Here is a 26032-nt window from a genome sequence, read left to right as displayed (position 1 = left end):
TCCTGACTTCTTCTACATCCCATTCCTCATTCAAAAGTAAATTATTTAATCTTCATGTATTTATCCTTTGTTTGTGGTGATAACATTCAAATTCCTTTCTTCTATTTTTGAAATATACATGATTGTAAATGTTCAATTGGACACTAAAATTTATTCCTACTATTTGTAACCTGGTACTCTGTATAACTTTTTAAAATCTTTCCCTTCCTCTGCCTTTTCCAGCCTCCAGTTATCACTCTTCTAACTCTCTACTTCTATCAGATTAATTTTTTTAGATTCTATAAATGACTGAGATCACGACATAATTGTCCTTCCTTGCCTGAATTATTTCACTTAACATAATGTTTTCTCAGCTCTTTTATATTTTCGCAAATGACTACAGTTGAACAGTATTAGTATATTGTACAAATATACTATCTTTTGTCTATCCATTTTATTGGTCAATGGACATTTTGGTTGTTTTCCTAACTTGGCTGGTCAGTACTGTGATAAACATGGAAATTAAATAACTCTTTGATATATACTAATTTCATTTTCCTTGGATACATACTCAATAGTGAGTTTGTTAAATCATATAGTTCTATTTTAACACATATGAATTCTTCCAATCTCTGAACATGAGATAATCTCTCCATTAGTGTATTCTTCAGTTTCTTTCAGCAGCATTTATAATTTTTTGTGTATAGTTTTTAACTCCATTGTTTTGGCCTTAGTGTCAAATGGATTAAAAAAAAGATTGGGAGAGTTCTTACAGCTATCTCTGTATATACATCCCTATATGTTTTCAGAATATATTTCTTTTCTTGGATAATACCTCAAAAGAAAAAGCAATAAAAGGAAAAATAAACAAATGAGATTAAACTAAAAAGTTGCTGTACAGTATCAGTAATAAATTATGCAATTGTTCCTTTGAGCTTGCAGGAGTTTTAACATTAACTGATACACATTATTTTTCCTGTATGTACGTTTCTACCTTATAGCTCAAAGAGTTTAATCACATAAATATTCCCTGATATATAGCACAATTTCTCTTACCTATACCTTTGAAGTGCTGCATATCATCCCATAGCTATGTTGTAAACTTAAGTTTCATTCTAGCAAGTCTTAGCATTGTGCAAAACCATTGTGTAAAGTTACAACATAGTTTTAAGTCTTTAAGAATACTTTCCTTGTGAATTGGAATACAGGTATGTGTGATTTTTTTCTTTTCCATGTTATTTATTCAGCCAAATAAATACGTATCAGAAATATGTCTGTTAAAATGTAAATGTTTGATTACTGTCAGCTGATCAGAAATATGTCTGTTAAAATATAAGTGTTTGACTACTGTTAAAATTTTAGTTGAATGGAAATCATTAAGAATTTAACCATTGTTTCAACTTATTAGTAATAAGTTATGGTACAACATTATTTGCTTCCAGATCCTTCCATTTCCTGGTTTGATGTAATCTTAACAGAGTGTGTCTGATCTCTTCTGAGGATATCAATTTTGTCCATGAGTAAGTACAGGCAGATAGTATGGTAAACTTTAGCAAATCACTTTATCTGTGCATGTCCTTCAGACAGATTATGCAGCTATAGATGGATCAAAACTACAACATTTGACTAAGGTGCCAATATAAAACTTGGCTCCCATCTTTGCTGGATAAGTCAACTACTGTGTTTCTCTAAAGACACATATCTAGAGTTTTATTTCAAATTCTCTTTTTTATTTCATTCCTTTACTCTAGCGATGACTAGGGTCTTGATTCCATTTTAATGCTTCACAATATTGCTCCATGCTGCTGCTTCTCAAGAACTTTTTGGTTCACCATAAATAATGAGGCAGTTCCTCTTTCTTTTCTTTTTCCTTTATGACACATTCATTTCCCCTTTTCCTGAATATTACCACTGGCTTGATCTATGGAATATCAAAGCAAGTTATTACTTGAATATAACAAAAAGATAAAAATATCAGATCCTGAAAGGTCATTGATAAATATTCTTAATTTCCATTTCTTCTTTTAAGTATGGTCATCCCAGATAGAGTTCTTATTCTTCGTGACTCCCTTTCATGAAAAACTTGGTTGCTGGTACATTTCAACTGCCTGTTTCCACTGAATTATTGTTATCTTGGAGAACCACAAGAACCAAGAACCACAACTTAAGCCATTCTGTTTTTTCTCATTATGTTAATATTTCTATTCATTCCATTAACTAGGAGTATACTACCTATCATCACCAGTTAATTCCAGGAAGCTGTCATAGTTAGGTGACATTTTTCTCTTCAGTGCAAGTGACAGTATGTAGGAGTTTTGTTTTCTTCAATAAACTCTACTTGTTAAGTCCAGAGAAACCAAGAAAAGTAATTTCTGGCTATTTAAAAATTAACATTAGATTCATACCTGTGAGTGAATTCTTTGGGTAGAACAAATGATAACTCAGTTCCAGCATTGCTCTCCAAAGTTGCTGTTGGTGCATGATCATGAATCAATTCTGAGATTTCTTCAACACTGCAGTGAGGTTCCTTTACCATAACAATGTGGTATCCCACACCTGAAAAAAAATCATATAGAGGAACAAATAAAACAATTTTGTATTTTCCATATTCTTGTGAGATTATATCTAGCTTTCATGGTTTCCATGAGCTAGAAGACACAGTATGTCACAAATTATTTGACTACATTAGCCTAGTAAATACTTGTCTTATAAATTAATTGGTTTTGTTAGGGATTGATAAATGACCTTGGTTGTATAACAAGACCCAGTAGAGATAGGTTGAAAAGTCTATTAATTGACTTCTCTTCCTCTGGACACTGAAATCTGATATGATAAGATTAATAATCATTAAACAAATATTTATTGAATGCATGATAATTATATGCTAGGCAGTAAATAAATCAGATAAAAATTCTTTCTTTCAGAAATCTGAGAAATCTTTACAAAGTACTTCTTCAAGTACTTAGGTATACATCTCTGGCATTTGAGAAGCTACAGGTGGGGGTGGGTTAGTGAAAAAAAATTCCTCTAGAGCACAATTTTTGTAGACTAAGTAAAATTATACAAAATAGCCAGCAGTACGCACTAGAATAAATTTATCACGAATAAAGAATTTATTCAATAATCTTAACAGACTAGAGAGAGGAAAAGAATCAATAAACCAGAAACATGTAATTTAAAATGATCCAAACTGAAACAACAACAAAAAAAGAAAATAAAGTGGACAAGAACACAGAATCCAATCAAAAAGGTCCAACGTGAGAAACAAATCTTAGAAGAAGAAATATAAAGAGATAATAGGGATAACTTTTGTAAAAAAATATGAAAAACATCAATCCAAACACCCAAGAGGCTCAGGAAAACCCCAAGTTCTTTAAATAACAAGAAAACTTCACACAAGTGTAGCAGAATAAAATTCCAGGAAAAAACAAACAAAGAGATTTTAAAAGCACCCAGTTTAATGTTAATCTTCTTCTCATGCTCTTCTTCCCTACTCTGTTCTTAGTTACTCTCCTTATATCAAAGAAGACATTTGGCATTTGTTTTTAAGGGATTGGCTAGCTTCACTTAGCATAATCTGCTCTAATGCCATCCATTTCCCTCCAAATTCTATGATTTTGTCATTTCTTAATGCAGAGTAATACTCCATTGTGTATAAATGCCACATTTTTTTTTATCCATTCGTCTATTGAAGGGCATCTAGGTTGGTTCCACAGTCTTGCTATTGTGAATTGTGCTGCTATGAACATGGATGTAGCAGTGTCCCTATAGTGTGCTCTTTTTAGGTCTTTAGGGAATAGACCGAGTAGTGGAATAGCTGGATCAAATGGTGGTTCCATTCCGAGCTTTCCAAGAAATCTCCATACTGCTTTCCAAATTGGCCGCACCAATTTGCAGTCCCACCAGCAATGTACAAGAGTACCCTTTTCCCCACATCCTCGCCAGCACTTGTTGCTGTTTGACTTCCTAATGGCTGCCAATCTTACTGGAGTGAGATGGTATCTTAGGGTGGTTTTGATTTGCATTTCTCTGACGGGATGAGAGGTGGGAGGGAAAGGGAGAGAGAAGGGAAATTGCATGTAAATGGAAGGAGACCCTCAGGGGTATACAAAATTACATACAAGAGGAAGTGAGGGGAAAGGAGGGAAAATATAAGGGGGAGAAATGAATTACAGTAGAGGGGGTAGAGAGAGAAGAGGGGAGGGGAGGGGGGAGGGGGGATAGTAGAGGATAGGAAAGGCAGCAGAATACAACAGACTCCAGAATGGCAATATGTAAATCAATGGTTGTGCAACTGAAGTGATTCTGCAATCTGTATATGGGGTAAAAATGGGAGTTCATATCCCACTTGAATCAAAGTGTGAAATATGATATATCAAGAACTATGTAATGTTTTGAACAACCTACAATAAAAATTAATTAAAAAAAAAAAAAAGCACCCAGAGGATAAAAGACAAATTAATAAGGGATAAATAATAAGAATGAATTCTTCAGTAGAAATAACAGAAGTCAGGTGCTATGTTTCTATTGAAAAATGAAATATTTAATACCCTTTTAAAAGTTTGTCCAAAATTACATATCTGGGGTTGGGTTGTAGTTCAGTGGTAAAGCACTTGCCTAGCACATATGAGGCACTAGATTCAATCCTCAGCACCACATAAAAATAAATAAAGGTACTGTGTCCATCTACAAGAAAAATATTTTTAAAAATTACATATTCATTAGAAATATCCATAATAAATGAAATTGAAATTAGTTCATGGCCTTGATAATGTTAGTAGGATCTCAGTGAACTCCCATCATAAATAAGAAAACTGGAAAAACATGTGAAACAACAGTTTTCAGACACTGGACAAGAGGTAACCAAGGGCAATCATCACTGTGAAAGAACAGATGCTTAAAGGCAATTTCTTAATGGAAGTACAGAAAATGGGAATGAAAACAGATTCTAATAGTCTCTGCTGAATTGAGAAGATGGAGATCAAAGTGTGGGCAGGATGAGTAAGCTAAAAGTTGAGAAGATGATTGGAGTGGGAGCTCTGCAGTGAAATAACTATATAAATCTCCCCAGGAGCACCTGTGGTTCTTTGCTGACTACCAGGCAATATAAATAAAACCAGGAACTCCATGTAACTGGCTTTTCTCTTTTCTCCTCCAGTTGTTCACGTAAGACCAGAGTTCACATAGTTAAGACAGTATCAGTGTTTATTCTGTTAGAGAATCATGGAAATTTAATGAAGACTCCAGAGGGTTTATGTTTCAGTAGTAGAACTGAATTATTGGTGGTTAAAATGAGGCCTTGAAGGGATTAAAATGGTCTTCAAGAAACTCAGTTGTGTTCAGGAAAGAACACAAAACCCTTTAGATAAAAATACCTGTTACCATGACAGAAGGTTCTTTTGCTTAATTCAGACAAAAATTGCAAAATGGCAAAGTACAGGTCTTTTACTAATAGCATCTCTTGAGTTCTGGGCAGCAAAGGTCTCTTAGAGTAGAGCATTATTTTGAGTGAAATAAGTCAGATGCAGAGAGAAAGTATAATATGTTTTCTTTCATATGTAGAAGCTAGAAAAAAAAATAAAGAGAGAGAGAGACTCAGTTTCATTCAAAGACACAAATAGGTTAAAAACTACAACTAAAACAAAATATTAAAAAAAGAAAGGATATAAGAATCTAATCTGTGCAAATTGAAACAAACTAAAAGACAAAAAAAAACCCCAAAAAACAACAAACTGATGTGGCTGTACTAATACTATAAAATAGTTTAAATTGAAAAGGTTACAAGAGACAAAGAAGAATATACATATTAACAAAAGATTCAATATAGCAATATAGCAAGGAGATATAATAGCTACAAGTATTTACATATTTAATAATAGATCCTCAAAACATGGAGCAAAAATTTCCAGAACTGGAGAAATACAAAGACATATGATAATAAAGACTTCAATACCCCCTGTAAAAATCAAATCTTGATAGATTTTAAAAGGTAGATACTTTTTTAGAAAGCATATAAGCATATAAGTCATCCTTTTAGAGCAAAACAGGATGAGGTTAGAAATCAATAATGGAAAGAAAACTGGAAATTCGTAACTGTGGAATTAAACAAGAATCTATTAAATAACTGATGAGCCAAAAGAAGAAATCACAAGGGCAATTAAAAAACACCTACCTATGAAAAGTGAAAATGAAAATACAACATACCAAAATGTAGGGGAATGTAGTGAAAATTAGCTTAAACATCATTCACTCATTTAAGAGCATTTATGATGTTTCTAGTTTTGGTCTATTAGGAATAATATAAACTAACATAAACATATTGAGCTTTATATATTATTTCTTAAACTTTATTCAAAACTTCTACTTTATATTGTATTAATACTTGATTTTCACAAACTAAAACCACTGCCACGTAAGCCAAGATTAATAAATACATATTTCTAGTATCTCCTAACTCAGCCTTGTGTTCCCTAAATCTCTGGGCATCGGACACTAACAAAGTGAAAAGATAATGTACAGAATGGAAGACAATGCTTCTGTGTGTGTGTGTGTGTGTATTTTTATATTTATATATATGAATCTCAAATATACTCTGTCAATGTAAAGAAACCAGAAACAAACAAAAAATATGGTGTATGATTAAATCACAAGACAATCAAGAACAGGCAAAGCTAATATATGGTAATGAAATCAGAAAGTTGTTGCTTCTGGGGAGGTAAATCAATAGAATCAGGGAATTTTCTGTATTCATAAAACTAGTATCTTGTTTTTCTTGGATACATATTCATACATGAAGTAGAGAAGAAAGAGAAAAAAGAAGAAAGAACATTCTAGAAAATAATAGTTGAAAACTTTCCACATCCAAAATTTCAACAAACCCCAAGCAGGAAAAATGTAAAAGAGATCCATACCCCAACATATCACAGTAAAAGTTCTGAAAAACAAAGGAAAAAAAGCTGAATATGTATGTGTGTATACACACACACACACACACACACACACACACACACACACATATACACACACAGAGCACACACACACAGAGAAAGAGAGATTAATAAAACTGAACCTGTATTGTATATAAATTATGATTAAATTTTAAAAGTACTCCTCAATAAGAGCATTAATTCTAGAGATGGGATATGGATAATGAACAAGGTGATGACTAATTTAGTGCTTAACAGAAAAAAACATTCAAAATATTAAATATTGGAGATAAGGTACCAAAGAAGATAGTATGTAGATAATTCTGAATAATGACCTAAGAGAAGTAGGGAAGTTATTAGGACATATTTAATATTTTCCATGTTTAGAAAATACTTCATATTGAAATAAATGCTTCTAATATTTATTTATTACTGGTTTTACAAATATGAAACAAGATGCAGAGACATCTGCTTCCACATTCCTCTTAGAATCCATCAATCTATCTCTCGAATTCATTGTCCATCATCTATCTACTTGTGTCTATTTTACTGAAGACAAAATTGCATTTGATCAAATTTAACTAGAAGCCATATGGGAGAAATAAATATAAACAAAAAGGTGCTAAATAATTTTGAATTTTGAAGAAAATAGGAGCATTATTTCAAATGGGTTATAGTCGAACCTGAATTAATTGAACAGAGGGAATCACTGAAGCTTTGGGTAGATACACAAAAAAATAATAAAATTATGTTAAAATGAATATTATTAGGAGTCAATATTCTAAGAATGAACAAAAGAAGAGAGACCATATAAATGTTTCAGGAATATTGAAGAGCCACAGCACTGCAGGGATCCTGTGGCCATGATGGCTATGCGGTCACCCAGCGCATCAGCTTCATCCATGTAGTGAGTAGTCAGTAGGATGGTGCGATCCTGTTTATAGGTCCTAAGGAGATCCCAGGTGGCCTTTCTTGAGGCTGGGTCCATGCCAGATGTTGGCTCATCAAGTATCACCACCTAAATTCCAGAAGAACAATTCCATGACCATCTAAACATTATGTACTGGTATCATTAGTATATTACCAGTTACAGGGTTTACTCTTATTTTGCTTCTTTAGTCATTTGTCCAACTGAGTGAAGATAAAATATTTAGACAAAACTGAATTAGTCATGCTGTAATAATTCCAAACCTGCTGCCATTTTAACCAATGAGGTTTTTACTATGAACCCATCTGATTTTAATTTAGGAGGTTGCTTTTAGTGTGTTAGATCCATTATCAGCTCTCATGTTTGTGTCTGCTAATATTTCGGAATATCTGAACAATGAAGGGGAATCCATTTTTAGTTTTTTACCTTGGAGTTCCCTATAAGAGCTACAATGATGGAGAGCTTGCGCTTCATTCCTCCACTCAATGACTTTGAAAATGCGTCACGTTTTTCTAGCAGGTTAAAAGCTGACAGCATGTTGTCAATTTCCTGACGATGCAAATTTTGAGGTACTCCTTTTATCTAGAAATAGAAGTCAGAGTTTACATGATGCTTCCAACTATATTTGTAGGAAATTTCATTTCAGCTCTTACATCATCTCTGTGGTGGTTTATTTCCTTTGCCATTCTTTATGTTTAAAGGAGAATTCATCAAATTCAATTTTTGAACTTAAAAAACTAAGGATATTGATAATTGGTAATCTACCCAAAGTACATGAATATAACAAGAAGGAAGCTATCTTTGACTCACCACACAATAGAAGTAAAGGTGCTCTGAAACAGTCAAGTAGTTATACAACAGGTTCTGTTGGGGACACAAGCCCAAGAATTTCCTGATTTCTGTCATGTGTCGTGAGATCTCATATCCATAAATATAGGCCTCTCCACTGGTTGAAGGATAGAGACCTAAAATCAAGCAGAAGATAAAACAAAACCTGTTTTTCTGAGGTAACATGAGAACAAACTGCTCATTAGCACCTCAACTCTGAAACCTACATGTTGTACTCATTAGTCTTAGCAATATCTCACAAAGAAGAAAATTCCAGAAAATATCCAGGGCTATTTTCAGGTTACTGATATTAGAAATACTTTTTTATTTTTCTGTTTGCTTAATTTCATGCTGAATGAGTGTAGATGAGTGCAAATTACTTGGATAATGAAAACATGAAAGAGTGTTAAACGAGGAGAATCCAACATTATTACCATCAGTCATTTGGCAAGATGAATGAATTGTTATAATCAGCATTGCCTTAGCCTGGGGTAGACTCTTTTAAAATTTGAAAATACAAACAATAAAACTTATCCTTTAACCTACTAAGCCCTAAGTTTTCAATTCTCTGAATATGATAAATATTCAAATATTATTTCAAAATGACCAGAAGTGGCATATTTGTGGCTCAATTTGAGTTTTTATAGGTGTTTCACATCTGAGATGATGGGACAAAATGGATAAATTCTTGATAACTCATTAATCTTTTTTGGTTTTGTTTTGGTCTGAAACTTGTGGGTGTAAGCCAAGCATCCTCTTGTTTTAGCCTACTGACTACCATGCTCATCTCATTAATCCCCACCTTTTTTTTTTCTCTACAAGGTACTGAGGATTGAACCCAAGGGTGCTCTATTGCTGAGCTACATCTCCAGTTTTTTCATTTTTTTTTATTTTGAGACAGGGTCTCACTAAGTTGCTGAAGCTGGCCTCAAACTTGTGATCCTTCTATCTAAACCTCCCAAGTAGCAGAATGAATCAGATTTTGTTGTGTGAATTTTGTAAGTTTTTTCTTTGACACATTTTGGGGCTCTGCTGTTAGGTGCATAAATGTTTATAATTGTTGTTACTTCATGATGAATTGAATCTTTATCATTGTAAAATATATTTTCTTGATTCCAGTAAGACTTTTTGTTTTAAAGTATATTTTATCTGGTATTTGTATTATCACTGTAGCATTCCCGCAGTTGCATTTTGCATGATATCTTTTTTCTTTAACTTTCAAATTATATATCTTTTGTAGACAGCATAGAGCAGAATCTTATTTTTTTCATCCAATCTAACAATTTATTTTCCTATTTTGTGTTCTATGTCTCATCTTTTTATGTTTCTCTGACTCCTTTATTGCTTTCTTTTGAAGTAACATTTTAATTCCTTTAATTTTTTTTCACTATTTATATGTTTATTTTCTTGGTGGTTGCTCTAAGAATTACCCATATATACTTTATTAGTATCTACACTTTGACTTTATACTAATTCCAAAGAACTATTTATTTAATCATCACTTCTAAACAGCTCTATTTCCTCTTTTTTATTTTTAGGCTATTATTGACTATACATGTGATATCTCTGTTACCAACCCAACAATACATTGCTATTATGTACCTGTGTATTTTTATACTTATTAGAGAAGCTAAGAAAGAAGTAGAAATATGTATTAGTAGAATTATATTTACTGTCACTAATACCCTTTATTTTTTCCTGTGAGTTTGTATTGCCATCTAGAATCATATTATTCTAACTTTTTGTCCCTACTTCATATGTGCTGTTACTGTCAAACATAGTATCTTTCTATATGTTATAAGCCCAATAATACAATTATATGTATTTTAATACAATTTCTGGTAAGGAAGATCTCCCATCAATGAATTCTCAGACGTTTTGCTTATCTAGGAATGTTCATTTCTGCATGATAAATATAAGAACTTTGAATATGTCATCCCACTGACTTCTTGCTTTCATTGTTTCTGATGAGAAATCAGCTTGTAGATTTACTGGTGCTCTGCTGCATGTGATAAGTCATTTTTCTCTTGTTGCTCTTTAGCATTTTTTCTTTCTTTTTCAGAACTTTTACTGTGGTATGTTGGGTGTAGATATCTTTTACATTTATCTTATTTGGGGTTTGTTGAACTTTTGGATCCATGTTTTCAGCAAAGTTGGAAATTTTCAACTATTATTTTCTAGAATGTTCCACCCTCCACTTCTGGTACTCATATTATAAATATATTGATGTATGTCTCTAATGCTAAGTTTTTTCTTCATCCTTTTTTTCTATTATTCAAACTGCATAATTTCTATCAATGTCTTCAAGTTAACTGATTCTTTTTTTCCATAATTCCCTGTTAATTAACTTTAATGAATTTTAAAATTTGGGTATTATAGTTAATCCAGAATTCCCATGTGGTACTTTTTAAAGATTTATATTTATGAATATTTACTATTTGTTGAGATATTATTTTCCTTTATTTCTTTTTTTAAAGAATACTTCTTTTTAAATTAGAGATTAAGTTATATAGTAGTTGGGTTCATCCCAAAAACTTACATGCATGGAATTTGATTTCAGCTCACAATTCCCCCTTTTCCCTCCCACCCCCATTCTCCTTCCTCTACTCTACTAAACTTCTTTTTACTCATATATTTATATCTGATTGGTATATTTACTTATACCCAAAGGTAAAATTCCCTGTGGCATTTTTATATGTGTGCATAAGATGATTTTAAAAAGAATTCCTTCTGCATTAACTCCCCTTCTTCATCCCTCTACTCTCTCATCTCCTCTTTCTAAATTAATAATCTACCCTTTATCTTTATATCCTATACTTTCCTTTATTTTACTCTAGCTTTCACATATGAACAAAAACATTTGACCTTTGAGTTTGGCATAGTGCACTTACCATGATATTCTCCATTTCTATCTATTTCTGGCAAATGCCATAATTTTATTCGTCTTCATGGCTAATAGAGCTTGGTATGTATAGATATGTATGTGTGATTTTATTATATGTATATATATGATAGTTTTTTAATCAGTTCATCTATTGATGGGAGCCTGAGTTGATTCCATAATTTAGCTATTGTGAATTGTGCTGCTGTACACATTGAGGTGGTTGTATTGCCATAGTCTGCCAATTTTAGAACTTCTGGAAAATACCAAGGAATGGTATAGATGGGGCCAATGGTTGTTCCATCCCTAGTCTTTTGAGAAATCTCTATACCACTTCCAGAGTGGTTATACTAGTCTGCAGTTCCATCAACAATGTACAAGTGTTGTACACATCTTTAGCATTCATTATTATTTATAATAATGACTAGAGTAAGATGAAATCTTGTGTGTAGTTTTGATTTGTATTTCCCTGATTGCTAAAGATGCTGAACGAACATTTTTTCATATTTTGTTGGCCACTTGTGTTTTTCTTTCTTTCTATATTTTTTGAGACGTTCCTGCTTAGTGCTTTTGCCTATTTTATTGAGTGGTTTATTTGAATTTTTGGTGTTTTAGTGTATTTTCTTGTTATTGTTTTTAGATATATTGACTGTAGAGTGTATTTTGACATATTATACATATGTGGAGTACAACCCATCTAAATTAAGATCCCATTCTTGTGGTTGTACATAATGTGGACTTACACTGGTCATGTATTCATATATGAGCAAAGAAAAATTATGTTCAATTCATTCTACTGTCCTTCTTATTCCTATCTTACCTCCCTTCCCTTTATTCCCCTTTGTCTAAATCAATAAATTTCTATTTTTCTCTTCCCTACTGCCTTTTTGTGGGTTAGCATCCATATACCAGAGAGAACATTTGTTCTTTGGTTTTTTTGGGACTGGCATATTTCACTTAACATTAGGTTCTCCATTGACTGGAAAATGCCATAATTTTATTCTTCTTTATGGCTGAGTAATAAATGTGAGATAATATATATATTATATATATAATATATTATACATATAATCTCACATTTTATATATTATATAATATATAATCTCACATTTTCTTCATCCATTCATCACCTAGATTGGTTCCATAGCTTGACTATTGTGAATTGAGCTGCTATAAACATTGATGGGGATATATCACTGTAATGTGCTGATTTTAAGTCCTTTGGGTCTAAACAAGGAGTAGAATAACTGGGTCAAATGGTGAGTCCATTCCAAGTTTTCTAAGGAATCTCCATACTGCTTTCCACAGTGGTTGCACCAATTTGTAGTCCCACCAACACTGTATTAGAGAATCTTTTTCCCAACATCTTCACCAACATTGTTACTTGAATTTTTGATAATTGCCATTCTCACTGGAGTGAGATGAAATCTCAGTGTAGTTTTAATTTGCATTTCTGTAATAGCTAGAGATGTTGAACAGTTTTTCATAGACTGGTCACATTTCTTCTTTAAAGTACCTGTTCAGTACCTTTGATTTATTGATAGGGTTATTTGGTTTACATAGGTGTTAAGTTTTTGGAGTTCTTTCTATATTATTGGAGATTAATAATGCTCTATCTGACTCAATTTGGGTAGGTCATATGTCATATGTCTCTAGAAATTTGTTGATATCTTCATGATTTTATATTTTATTGGAATATAGATTTTCAAAGTAATTTCTGGTTATCATCTGTATTTCAACAGTATCCATAGTGATATTTCTTTTTTCCTCACAAATTTTAGTGATATGAGTTTTCTCTTTTGTTAACTCATCTAAGGGTTTATCAACTTTATTTTTTCAAAAGACAACTTTTTGTTTCATTGATTTTTTTGAATTTTTTTGGTTTCAATTTCATTGATTTTGGTTCTGATTTTAATTATTTCCTGTCTTCTACTGCTTTTGGTATTGATTTGTACTTTTCCTTGGTCTTTGAGATGAAATGTTAGGCTATTTACTTGGTGACTTTCTATTCTTTTAGAGAATGCATTCAATGCAATGGACTTTCTTCTTCTAACTGCCTTCTTAGTGTCCCAGGGATTTTGATAAGTTCTTTCTCTATTTGCACTTACCTCTAAGTTTTTTTTTTAAAAACTTAAACTCTGATTTCTTCTACTGGTCATTTCTTCTATTGGTCATTCAATGACATATTATTTATTCTCTAGATATTAGAGTAACTTCTATTTTTTAAAAAATTTATCATTGTTTTCTAATTTTACTCCCTTACGATCTAATAGCATGCAAGATATTATCTCCATTTTTTTAATTGTAAAGAGTTGCTCTGTGGCCTAAAATATGGTCTATTTAGGGAAGGGTCTATGTGCTGGTGAGAAGAAAGTGTATTCAGTCATTGACAGATGAAATATTCTATGTCTGTTAAGTTTAAATTATTAATTATACTTTTTACTTCTATAGTTTATTTAGTTTTTGCTTGAATAAGCTATCCAGTGATGAGAGAGGTATGTTAATGTCCCCCCGTATTATTGTGTTGTGGTCTGTTTGATATTTATTTTAATATTTATTTATTTATTTATTTTTAGTTTTCAGTGGACACAACATCTTTGTTTGTATGTGGTGCTGAGGATCGAACCCGGGCCGCACGCATGCCAGGCAAGTGCGCTACCACTTGAGCCACATCCACAGCCCTATTTGATTCTTGAATTTGAGAAGGGTTTGTCTGATGTATGTAGCTGCTCCACTGTTTGGGGCATAAATATTTATGATTATGTCTTGTTGATATATGATTCCATTAAGCAGTATGAGGTACCCTTCTTTGTCCCTTCTGATTAGTTTTGGCTTGAACTCCACTTTATTTGAGATGAGGATAGAAATTCTCGCTTGTTTGAGATCCATGTGAATGATGTTTTTTCACATATTTTACCTTCAGTCTGTGGATGTCTTTGCTTATAGGGTGAGTCTTTTAAAGACAGCATATTGTTGGGTCTCATTTTTAATCCAATTTGCCAGTCTATGTCTTTTTGACTGATGAGTTTAGGCCCTTGACATTCAATGTTATTATTGAGAAATGATTTTAATTCTCTTTTGTTTAGTTCTGGCTTTTGAGTTATTTTCTCTTTTGATTGAATATTCTTCTAGCACACTTCCTCCTTTTGCTGGTTTTCACTTTTATTTTTCATTTATTCATAAAATGTTTTACTGAGTATGTTTTGTAGTACAGGCTTTCTCGTTGTGACTTCTTTTAACTTCTGTTTATCATGGAAGGTTTTTATTTCAAGTTCAATTCTGAAGGTTAATTTTCTGGATGTAATATTCTTGGATGGCATCCATTTTATTTCAGAGCTTTATATATATTATTCCAAGACCTCCTAACTTTGAGGGGCTGGGTTTAGACATCCAGATTTGTTTCCCTCTAAATGTGACCTTTTTCCCCCCCATGGCAGCCTTTAAAATTTTATCCTCATTTTGTATGTTAGGCATTTTCATTATGTGCCTACTGTAATTTTGTATATTTGGGGTACTATGAGCCTCCTGTATTTGAAATGAATTTTAATTTGGTTTATTGCTTCCTTCAAGGATTTTGGAACTGATTGTCCTTCAGAATCTCTATCTCCTTATTGAAGTAAGCTTATACTTCTTATGTTGTCTCCCTGATTTCAGTATAACCATGAACTTTCTGAATCCCATCTCTGACATTTCCTCCACTGTGGTATCAATGGAGTCTATTGTTGAGATGTTTTGTGTTGCTGAATGCTTTGTTTCCTTGCTTTTTCATTTTGTCTGTGTGTCTACCCATCTATCTGGATGGATATGATGCTGTAGAGTTTCTATCCTATGAGTTTATAGTGTCCTTCTATGTTACTAGTACCTCACAGATTGGGAAGTGAGCTGAATGATAGCAATAATCTATGCAAACAATACACACCAGCAGACTAGGTCCTTATTTCCTATTTTGATATCTAGAGTTAATTGTAAAAATAGTAGGATCAGCAATTTCCATCAGTAAAAACAGTAAATAATCATGCATTATGTCTGGTTTAAAATCTATGACTTCTGTCATATTATATTGCTGTGACACTGGTGGTAGGGGCAGATATTATATACATCATTGGCATTAAGAGTTGTTAAGGATAGAGTTGTGTAATAGGAAAGAAAAAGATGAGGATAAAAAAGTGTTTGAAATTGCAAAAGCTGAATGGGGTAGATGCAGTGGTAACTTAGGATATGTTGTTAATGTGAAAGGCGAAGGAAAAAAATAGAAGAATATGAAGGAGAGAGAGAATGAAATTTGGGTGTTAACAATAGAAAAAAGTGGGGGAGACAAGGGAGATAGAGTAGTGGCAAAGATGATACAAAAAAAATATGCTAATCAAAAACTCTAACCCACAAAATACAGAGCATGGGAAAATAACACTTTTGAAAAACAAAACAAAAGGCTAGAAATGAGAAGCAGCAAATGTATAGGAGTCCTTGCATCAGTACACATTCAAATAAAACAAAACCCCAATATAAAAAACAAACAAAAACAACAGAAAAAGGAAAAAATCTTGGTGAAATGCTAAGAAATTAAGGAGTAATTTCCACTATAGTGGACAAAAGAGTCAGTCAGTGAATATGTTCACTGTTTGTGCCTATCTGATTTTTATTTCTTCTTGAGGTAAGTGTGAGTATGGACTGTGGGTTGTTGAGTCCTTCCTTTTTATTGTGTTGCTCCACAAGTTGAAGGTTGGGGTTTAAGACTTCCCAGTTTCCCTTCTTGGGAGATTAGTGTGGGCAGGCTGGGCTGTGGGCTGGGTAGCAAAGCAGCTGGCTAGGTCAGGCAGGTCTGGTGGTGAAGTAGTGTGCCAGGCAAGCTGGGTAGTAGGTGGGCAGTGAAGTGGCTGGCCAGAGAAGTGGCTGGCCATGTATGGGGAACCCACCTGACCTGTGGGTCCTGAGGGCTAGCAGTGAAGCTATGCACTGGGCTGGGCAGGACTGGTGGCAAAGCAGCAACCTGGCAAGCAGGGCTATGGACCAGTGGTAATGAAGCTGCAGGCCAGGTAGGCCTATTGGTGGGCTGGGTTGGGGGCCGGGAGTTTGGGAGACTGGGGACTAGGGCCTGGGTGGATGCTAGACTGGTGCCAGACCTGGAAGGTCCCAGAGGCCCAGGAACCAGTGGATACCAGACTGGAGAGAAAGCTGGGGACTAGGCTGGTGCTATGATCTGGTGAGTACCAACCTGTATGGGCCCTGGGTCTGACCTGTGGGTGTCAGACCGGCTGGCTGGGAAAGCTGAGAGCCAAATGCCATCACACCCACCCTTCCAACCTCCTAACCCATTACACGGGGGATGGGGGAGCTATGAGCCACAAGTCTCATAGGGCTCTCTGTAACCTGTGTTTCCCTGGGAAAATGCCCCTAGTTTCTGACTTTCCATGGGTTTGCTAGGCCCAGCCAAGACCCTTCTAGGCTCAGACATGCCCATGGATCTGGGTTTCCAGTTTACGTTGGCTCTATGGTGCTGCAATTCCAAAATGGCTCTTGGACAGGTTCTCCATAGACGATTGACAATCTCAGAACAAATTTTTATTTTGTTTGTTTTTAGATCTGTTTAATGAGTCAAACAGTCTCTGGTTTGGCTAGGGTAGACTGCCCCTCCAGTCTCATGATTTGTCACTCTAAACCTCAGGGAGAAGCAGTATTCCTGCTGCTTGAGTTCTGGGTTGCTGAGCTAGGAGAAATGTTGCTTCACTCTAAGCCACCATTTTACCTCCTTCTGTTTTGAGTACTTTATATATTCTGGATATTAATCTTCTATTAGAGTAGAAGCTGGCCTGAATTTTCTCTCATTCTGTAGGCTCTCTCTTCATGCACTTAATCATTTCCTTTACTATGAAGAAGCTTTTTCGTTTGAAGGCATACCACTTATTGATTCTTGGTTCTATTTCTTACACTTTGGGGGTCTTGTTAAGGAAGTCAATGCCAGTGCCTATATAATGGACTGTTAACCCTGTGTTTCCTTCTAGCAGCTACAGGGTTTCTGGTCTTATTCCCAAGTCTTTTGATCCATTCCAATTTGAGTTTTGTGTAGGGTGAGAGATAGGGATCTAGTTTCATCTTTCTACATATAGCTAATCCAGTTTTCCAAGCACCACTTGTTAAAAGGCTATCTTTTCTGCAAAATACATTTTTGGCTTTTTTTTTCAAGTATCAGGTCTGTGAATTTGTCTGTGTGTCTTCTATTCTGTTCTGTTTTCTTCATATCTATTCTGATGCCACTACCATGCTGTTTTGTTAGTACTGTATAATTTCAGATTTGGTATTGTTATGTCTCCTACTTCACTTTTCTTGCTTAGCATTGCTATGGTTATTATGGGTCTTTTATTCTTCCAAATGAATTTAAAAATAGTTTTTTTCCTAGTTCTGTGAAGAATGTCATTGCTATTTTTGATGGGAATTGCATTGTATCTGTATATTGCTTTTGATAGTATGGCCATTTTGACAATATAATTTTGCCTATCAAAGAACATGGGAAGTCTTTCCATCTTCTAAGAGGTCATTTTCACTTTATTTTTTCAGTGCTCTTTTCATTATATAGCTCTTTTACCACCTTAGATTAATTATCAAGATTTTTTTATTTTTTGAAGTTATTTTGAATGAGAAGAGTTTTCCTAATTTCCTCTTTAGCTGAATCAATGTTGGAAAACAGGAAAGCTTTATTAATTTATGAAAGCTGATTTTGTATCCTGCTACTCTCCTGAACTCATTTATAAACTCTAGAAACTTTATAAACTCATTTATAAACTTCTGATGGAGTTTTTTGGGTCATATTGTCGACAAATAGTTTGACTTATTTTTTTCCCCATCTGTATCCTTTTGATTTCTCTTTTTTGCCCGATAGCTCTAACATTTCAAGGTCCATATTGAATAGGAGTGGTGACAGTGGACAACCTTGTCTTGTTCCTGATTTTACAGGAAAAGCTTTTAGTTTTTCTCCATTCCATATTATGTTGACTTGGGCTTGGGATGTGACTCAAATAGTAACATGCTCGCCTGGCATGCACAGTGCACTGGGTTCGATCCTCAGCACGACACAAAAATAAAATAAAGATGCTGTGTCCACCGAAAACTAAAAAATATTTTAAAAATTCTCTCTCAAAAAAAATTATACCTTCCATATTATGTTGACTTTGGGCTTGTCAAAGCTTTATAATGTTAAGGTAAGTTCCTCTGATTCCTAGTTTCACCAGCATTTTTGGGGGGTGGGGTGGGCATACTGGGGATTACTCAAGGGCATTCAACTACTCCTGAGACAGATCCCCAAATCCCCATGCCTATTTTTTATATTTTATTTAGAGAGAGGGTCTCACTGAATTGATAGTGCCTCACTTTTGCTGAGGCTGGCTTTGTACTCATGATCCTCCTGCCTCAGCTTCCCAAGCTGCTGGAATTACAGGTGTGCACCATAGTGCCTGGCTTCACCAGCATTTTTAAGGTAATGGGTTGTGAATGATATCAAATATTAAAAAAAAAAACATGAACTAGATAAGGCATTTGACAATGGGTTTCTACTATTTTGTGTAGTATATTAGTCCCCAAAGCTTGAATGTGGTAGGATTTACAAAGTCTCATTGTTAGTTTGGGTTTCTGTCTTTTCTGTTCTTTATATAAAGTGTAGCTGAAGACTGTCAATAATTTAATTTGGAATAAGGTGTGTGGTCATTTTTCAGCAGCAGAGCCTCTACCTTGTGAACTTATAGTGTCCCTGTAGGTTCTCAGAACCTCACAGAATAGGGCCAAACAATAGTAACAGCTGATGCAAATGATACACAACATTGAAGTACATACCCAGTTCGTACTGACATCTACACATTAATTACCATAAAAAACAGGAATGGTAGGGTCAGAAATTGTCAAAAGAAAAAAACAATAACCATAAACTAGATCTGGCTTTAAAGCAAACAGCAGGTGCCAACCATGCCATCCATAGCAGTAATAATCACATTAGTAGGAGTGGGGGGCAGAAGTCATATAAACCAATTAGTTATAAAAAATGGTAAAAATACAGTTAATTAGGAGAAAAGAAAATATTCTAGGAAGGTAGAAAAGAGCTTATAATTTCAAAAAGTGAGCAGTGTGAATACAGAAGAGAGGTAGCAGGCGATGGTTACTGAAGGAGGAGAAAAAATAGGAGAAGAAAAGTAAAGGGAGAGAAGAAGAGAGAACAGTAGAATTTTGCTGTTAGAAGAAAAGAGACACAAACAAATGAAAACAATGCAAACTAAACTAAAAACCTCTAATCTTTAAAAGAGAAGGCAAGGAAAAATACATTAAAAAATGCTAAAAATGAGGGGCTGGGGTTGTGGCTCAGTGGTAGGGCATGTACCTTGCACGTGCGAGGCATTGGGTTCGCACCACGTAAAAATAAATAAAGGTACTGTGTCAATCTACAACTAAAAAATATTTTTAAAAAATGCTTAAAATGAGAAAAAGGAAACAAATATGCATATGTCTTTGAATCAATCAGCACTCATGCGCACACACACACACACACACACACACACGAACACACACACACACACACAAGATTCTTAATGATAAAATGAAGGAATAATCTCTACTGCAGTGGTCAAAATAGTTTACAAGAATGGATAGTCACTGTCTATGCCCAAATGTCTCTGACTCTTCTTGAGCTATATACTGAGGGGGGTGGGGTTTGGAGTTGTGAACCCCTTTCTATTTTTGTGTTGTTTTCTGAGCTGCTAATTGGAGCAGCCTAAAACTGAAGCTGTTTGAAATAAGTCTCAGCTTTCCTTCCCACCAGTATGAGGTAGAATGGATTAGGAAGTATTGTCAGTTGGAGTTTTGTCCATACAGACCAGATCTGTGCACTTCCAGGGTAAAACTTCTGCAGAGCTCTATGAGGTGATTTCTGGCAGGTGAGACTTAGATCTAATCAGGCCTTAGCGACTTTGTTGGGTGGTGTCTATTAGATTAACATACCTCTAGGGCCTAGCAGTTGCTGATCTCTGATGGGAGTCTGGATCTCAAGAGCCTCCCTAAAGAGTTCCTCTCACGGGGCAGGGGAGCCAATTTTCCACACACTTTGCTGCTCACAAGACAGAGTCCCTGAGTGTTCACACCACCTGTTCAGACTCCTGGCTCACTTCTGCTGGTCACATGAGCCACCAGACCCAAAAGAGAAGTGAATTGGTCTCCTCTTCACTTTTATGACTTGAATCCCCTGGATACAATCTTAACTGTGCCTTTTTTCACTCATGTCCTGTTAGGTATACCCTAGGCCACCTGGTAGGCACTTGCGAGGACAGTGTGGCAGTGTTTGCTACAATCTCCTGCTTCCACACCAGCAGCTGCAGTGTGGCTGCTTCATGATGGCTCTCACCTCAGCTCTCTGTGGCCAGTTGAAAAAAAGTGCTTTCAAGCATCAGTGCACAGTGCAGCCTCTGGATCAGCTAAATTCAGGCTGCTTTTCTAATGTTGTTTTTTCCATATCAAATCTGTATTTCTCTGTGTTTTCCCTCCCTCTGTGGTGAACCAGCACCAATACCACTTCTGGCACACCACTGCCAGCTCAGCTCAAATGTATTCTTTCTTGTTTATTGTACCCAAATTTCTTTATCTCTAAGACACTTTGAAAGTCCAATACTGGATTTTACTGAAATACCTTTTACCTACCTTGTTAGAGGCAGTACTCCTACTGCTTGAATCCTGAGCTACAGAAGAATTAGGAATGCAGCCTTCCTCTACACTTCCATCTTGAATGCTCTACCTTTACTTCTTTAATCATGGTTTATTTGAACTATTATTATGACCATTTTGATTTCTAAACCTAAAATCTGGAACTTCTCATAACAAGTTTCTGTTGTCTGTTCTTTTGCCCCAGTATTATTCACACTTGTTTCTTTGCATGTCTCAAACATTTTTGGAAAACTGAATATTTTGTAATGTATTTGAGAAATTTTTTGTAGATACCAATTCCCCTTAGTCTTCATCAGGTATGGTTTTTGTCATCATTTATTTTGTAACTTTGCTAGACTATTCTGGTTAATTCTATTTCCCATGCAGCATAATGTTTTTGGTGTTACCACTCTTTGGAAAGTAAACACTTCTCTTATGAAATCACCTTGAGATGACAGTAGTTTTAGCATGGTCTCTTTGGCTGTCTCTTTGCCTTGTCTATTAAGCTCGTTGCCTCATTGGGTATTATGCCTAGCAATTAGGCCCAACTGTTAGGATGAAGTTTTATATAAACACAAATTAGATCATGTTGGTTAATAGTGCTGCTAATTTTCCAACATCCTTAATTTTCTGCCCTTTGGTTCTATCAAGTACTGAAAGAATAGTGTTGAAGTCTCCAAGTATAATTGTAAACATGTCTACTCTTTTTTTCAAGTCAGTTTTTTTGCTTTAATTATTTTGATGCTCTGTTCTTTGATGCATGTGTACTAAAAATTGCTATGTCTCCTTAGTACATTAACCATTTCTACATTATATAATGTCTTTCCCTCCAAAATTCTCATTCTAATTTTCATAATTATCTGTAAACTTAAAAAGAAAGTGGTTTATTAAACTACGTATCACTAAATGACTAAACTTTAACATAAAGAATATACACAAAAGCCTCATTGCTTTATTTACAATTTCTGGGTGAAGACATCTTCTGATGAGAACTGAACACATACCTGAAAGAATTGAAAGAGTAGTGGATTTTCCTGCTCCGTTATGTCCTAGAAGAACAGCGATCTGCCCCTCGTACAAATTCAAAGACAAGTCCTTAATCGCTACTTTGATAGCATGATTCACTTTGAATACCTGTGGGGGGAAACCCACAAATACTAATTATATATTTTTCACAATCACTTTGGAAGAACAAGCACTCATATCAATTATCTATAGACAAAAATAAGACCACATCATTAATCTTATGAGGAAAAAGTATAAAAAAGATAGAACTGTGAAAACAAACAAATTTCTACAGGAACATACATTTCAGAATCTCACAATAGATCTACAAATATCCTCTGAAAATTTCATCTGTTTCTGCTTTATTTCAATTACCATCTTAAAGTCGGTAAGTTGCCACAATCATCTTCAGTTCATTTCTTTGTCTTAATTGGGAGAAATGCCAATAAAAAACTTATACATAGATTTTTTTTCTGAAATTTTCCCTTGTGTAGACTAGCGGTGCTTCTGTTTAGGATGCAAAAAGCTGGAAAAACATCATTTTCATTCTGGCAACAAGTAGAAGCTGAATAATTTACAAAACCATAACTTTTCTCCAACCCATCAGAGAGGTGAGGTTTACAGGCAAACAACTAGCCTGAAATTTAATAAAACATAGAAACTTTCAAGGAGAGATGGTATGTGGATTTTCTCTTACCTGGAGCAGACATGAATGCTATATAAACTTGTAAGAAGATTTTGGTTACTATTTAATAAAAATGAGATGAGTACTGCATCACAACCCAGTCTCAAATTAATGATACCTACAGTAACAAAAATGTATGGTATTGGCATAAAAACAGATATGAAGAGCAATGGAATAGAACAGAAGACAAATTCACACACGTACATTCATCTGATCCTTGACAAAGTCACTGAAAACATACACTGGAGGAAAGAGAGACTTTTAAACAAACGGTACTAGGAAAACTCAGTATACATAGTAGAAGAAAAAAACTAGATTTCTATCTCTCACTCTAAGTAGATCAAAGACTAGGAATGAGACCAGAAACTCTGCAACTGCTGTAAGAAAACATAGGGTCAACACTCCAACAAATAGGTAAAGGTATCGACTTTCTTAAAAAAGACTTCTAAAACTAAAACCAAGAATCAATAAATGGGATACTATCAAATTAAAAAGCTTCAGTAAAGGAAACAATGAAGAATGTTAAGAGAGAGAGTCCTCAGAATGGGAGAAAATATTACCAGCTATTCTTCTGAAAAAAATACAAAAATATCCAGAATACACAAAGCACTAAAAAATACCAAAGACAAAACAAACCCAAATAACCTCATCAATAAGTGGGTAAATGAACAGACATTTCTGAAAAGAAGAAATACAGATGGCCAACAAATATATGAAAAAAGCATTGCAACGTCCTTAGCAATCAGGGAAATGCAAATCAGAGCTACACTGAGAATTTATTTTACTCCATTTAAAATGGCATCCATAAAGAATAGAAATAATAATAAATACTGGTGAGGATGAGGGGGGAAAACACTATGTACTGTTGATGGGATTGAAAATTAGTACAACCACTCTGAAAATCATTATGGAGATTTGTCAAAAGACTAGGAATGGAACCATCACAGAACTCAGCTATTCTGCTCCTTAGTATTTAAAAAAATCTTTTAGTTGTAGATGGACATGATATCTTTACTTTTATGTGGTGCTGAGGATCAAACCCAGTGCCTTCCACATGTGAAGCAAGTACTCTACCATTGGGCTACAACCCCAGCCCATATTCTAGCTCCTTAGTATTTATCCAAAAGAATTAAAATCTGCAATGCACAGTAATATATGTTTACCAATGTTTATAGCAGCACAATTCATAAAAGCCAAATTGTGGAATGTGTCTATGTGTCTCTCAACAGATAAAGAAAACATGATACACACACACACACACACACACACTCACACAGGATGGAGTTTCATTCATTCATAAAGAACATTATCATCATCTCATTAAATAGTTGGTAAATAGATGGAACTAGAAAACAAAGTGCTAAGTGAAATAATGTCAAGAATCAAATTTTTTCTTTTATATGAATAAGATCAAGATAAAAAAGGAATAAAGAAGGGACCTCATTAAAACAGAAGGGAGACCAACAGAAATACTAGGAAATGCTCTGATTTGCATTTCCCTGATTGCTAAGGACGTTGCAATGCTTTTTTCATTATGCTACGTGTATGTACAAATATATTACAATGAATCCCACTTTTGTGTATAATTATAATGAATCAATTAAGAAATTATCAAGGCCAGTAAAGCAGAGAAATGGGATAGAGAATGCAGGAGGGGAAGGGAAAGGTGGAAGTACTGTGGAATGAAATAAAATTATCTTTTTTTGTGTGTGCAGGTACAAATAGGTTATAATAAATTTTACTATAATGTAATATTGGAATAACTTTCAGTTTACAGCTAGCAGCTAGCATCTATGAGCAGCTTGGAGTGCTTGAAGAATCTACATTTGTTCAGGCCTGATAGGAATGCCTACAGGATGGGATGCTCTGCTCTAGCGAGCCATTAGTGAAACCACATCCTTAGCACTTGTGGTTAGCATTGCCAAGCTGCCAGACCAGGAAACTGATAGCCAGGAGCTTCAGGAATGGAACTTCTTAGAAATCCCCTCCCCTAGGGATAAAGTTCCTTCCTGATGATAGCAATATTTAGAGCATCCTCATAGTGTGGTTACATTAGGCATAAGATGATTGGCTTATGGATACTATCTTGCTTGTGTATGATTGATGGGCATGCCCCATTCAAACTCTATAACAATTATATGCATTCTAAAAATAAACTGAGCTACTGGATGACGTCCTGAGGTGGGTCTACAGCCAGTTCTCTCACCAGCTCCAGGGGTCTGTGTGTTGATTCTGCATCTCTACCCCCCAGCGACAAGGTAGCCGAGCAACTAATTGACTGGAACCACAGCAATGTATAATTATAATATACCAATAAAAACATGAAAGAGGTGAAAATAGTTTAAAGGAAGAGTTGGGATTCAAGCCCATGTAATTCAAAATTAAAGGACATAGTCCTTCTAATATAACCCATTGATAATGAATACAAAGACCTGTGTAAGAGAAAATAAAATAAATCTATTTGACTTTTCACTCCAAATGGTGGCTAAGTGTTTTCATCACATCTTCTTCCTAGACCTAGGCATCAGGCTTGTGTAATTACTTATTGAAATCTCTACTTGGATGAATGATTAAATTTCCTATATTCAAAAACATGCTCCTCATTTCCCACACTTGTTTAAAAATTTATCAGTCAACAAACCAAAGAAATCCTGAATCCTCTAGTGTCTCCAATATCCAAACATTACTCCACTAATTGACCTTTTCTTTAAGTCACAAAATGAAAATGCACACTAATATTCTCTTTTCCCTCAATCACACACATCCAACCTATGTTTTGCATCTCTATACTTCCACTATCTTCAGCATAGTCAATGCTTCCATAATATCTTACCTGAGCTATGATAAAAGCCTTCAATTTGTCTTCCTTCTTCTAATAATACTCCTTATAGCAGCTGGAGTGATCTTTTCAAACAATATCATATTCCTCTCATTCAAAAGGCCTATAGTGATTTTTGATATACTTTTTATTTATTCCTTTTTTAGAGCTATATACAACACCAAGATATGCCCTGATATAATAAAAAAAAACACTGAATACAACCCACTCCAATTCAGTCCCCAGTAGTCCCCATCGTGGCACCCCCACTCCCCTCCCTCCACTCCACTCCACCTCTTCAATCCATTTA

General features: G+C 34.6%; 1 protein-coding gene across 1 annotated transcript in view; it reads right to left on the bottom strand.

Moving 5' to 3' along the window:
- LOC143385433 (phospholipid-transporting ATPase ABCA3-like) overlaps positions 1-26032 on the bottom strand; it is a 121416-nt gene that overhangs the window by 59387 nt on the left and 35997 nt on the right. Inside the window, exons 12-16 of the mRNA XM_076840923.2 lie at positions 22219-22348; positions 8644-8798; positions 8260-8415; positions 7713-7923; positions 2385-2535 (exon numbers count right to left, since the gene is read on the bottom strand). Of these exons, the coding sequence (XP_076697038.2) occupies positions 2385-2535; positions 7713-7923; positions 8260-8415; positions 8644-8798; positions 22219-22348 (803 nt within the window). The remainder of the gene's footprint in view (positions 1-2384; positions 2536-7712; positions 7924-8259; positions 8416-8643; positions 8799-22218; positions 22349-26032) is intronic.

This window comes from Callospermophilus lateralis, chromosome 19 (assembly GCF_048772815.1).
Source record: "Callospermophilus lateralis isolate mCalLat2 chromosome 19, mCalLat2.hap1, whole genome shotgun sequence".
In the NCBI taxonomy this organism is placed as follows: Eukaryota; Metazoa; Chordata; class Mammalia; order Rodentia; family Sciuridae; genus Callospermophilus; species Callospermophilus lateralis.
The sequence above is the reverse complement of the archived record's forward strand: the minus strand, read 5'-3'. Positions and strand labels throughout refer to the sequence as shown.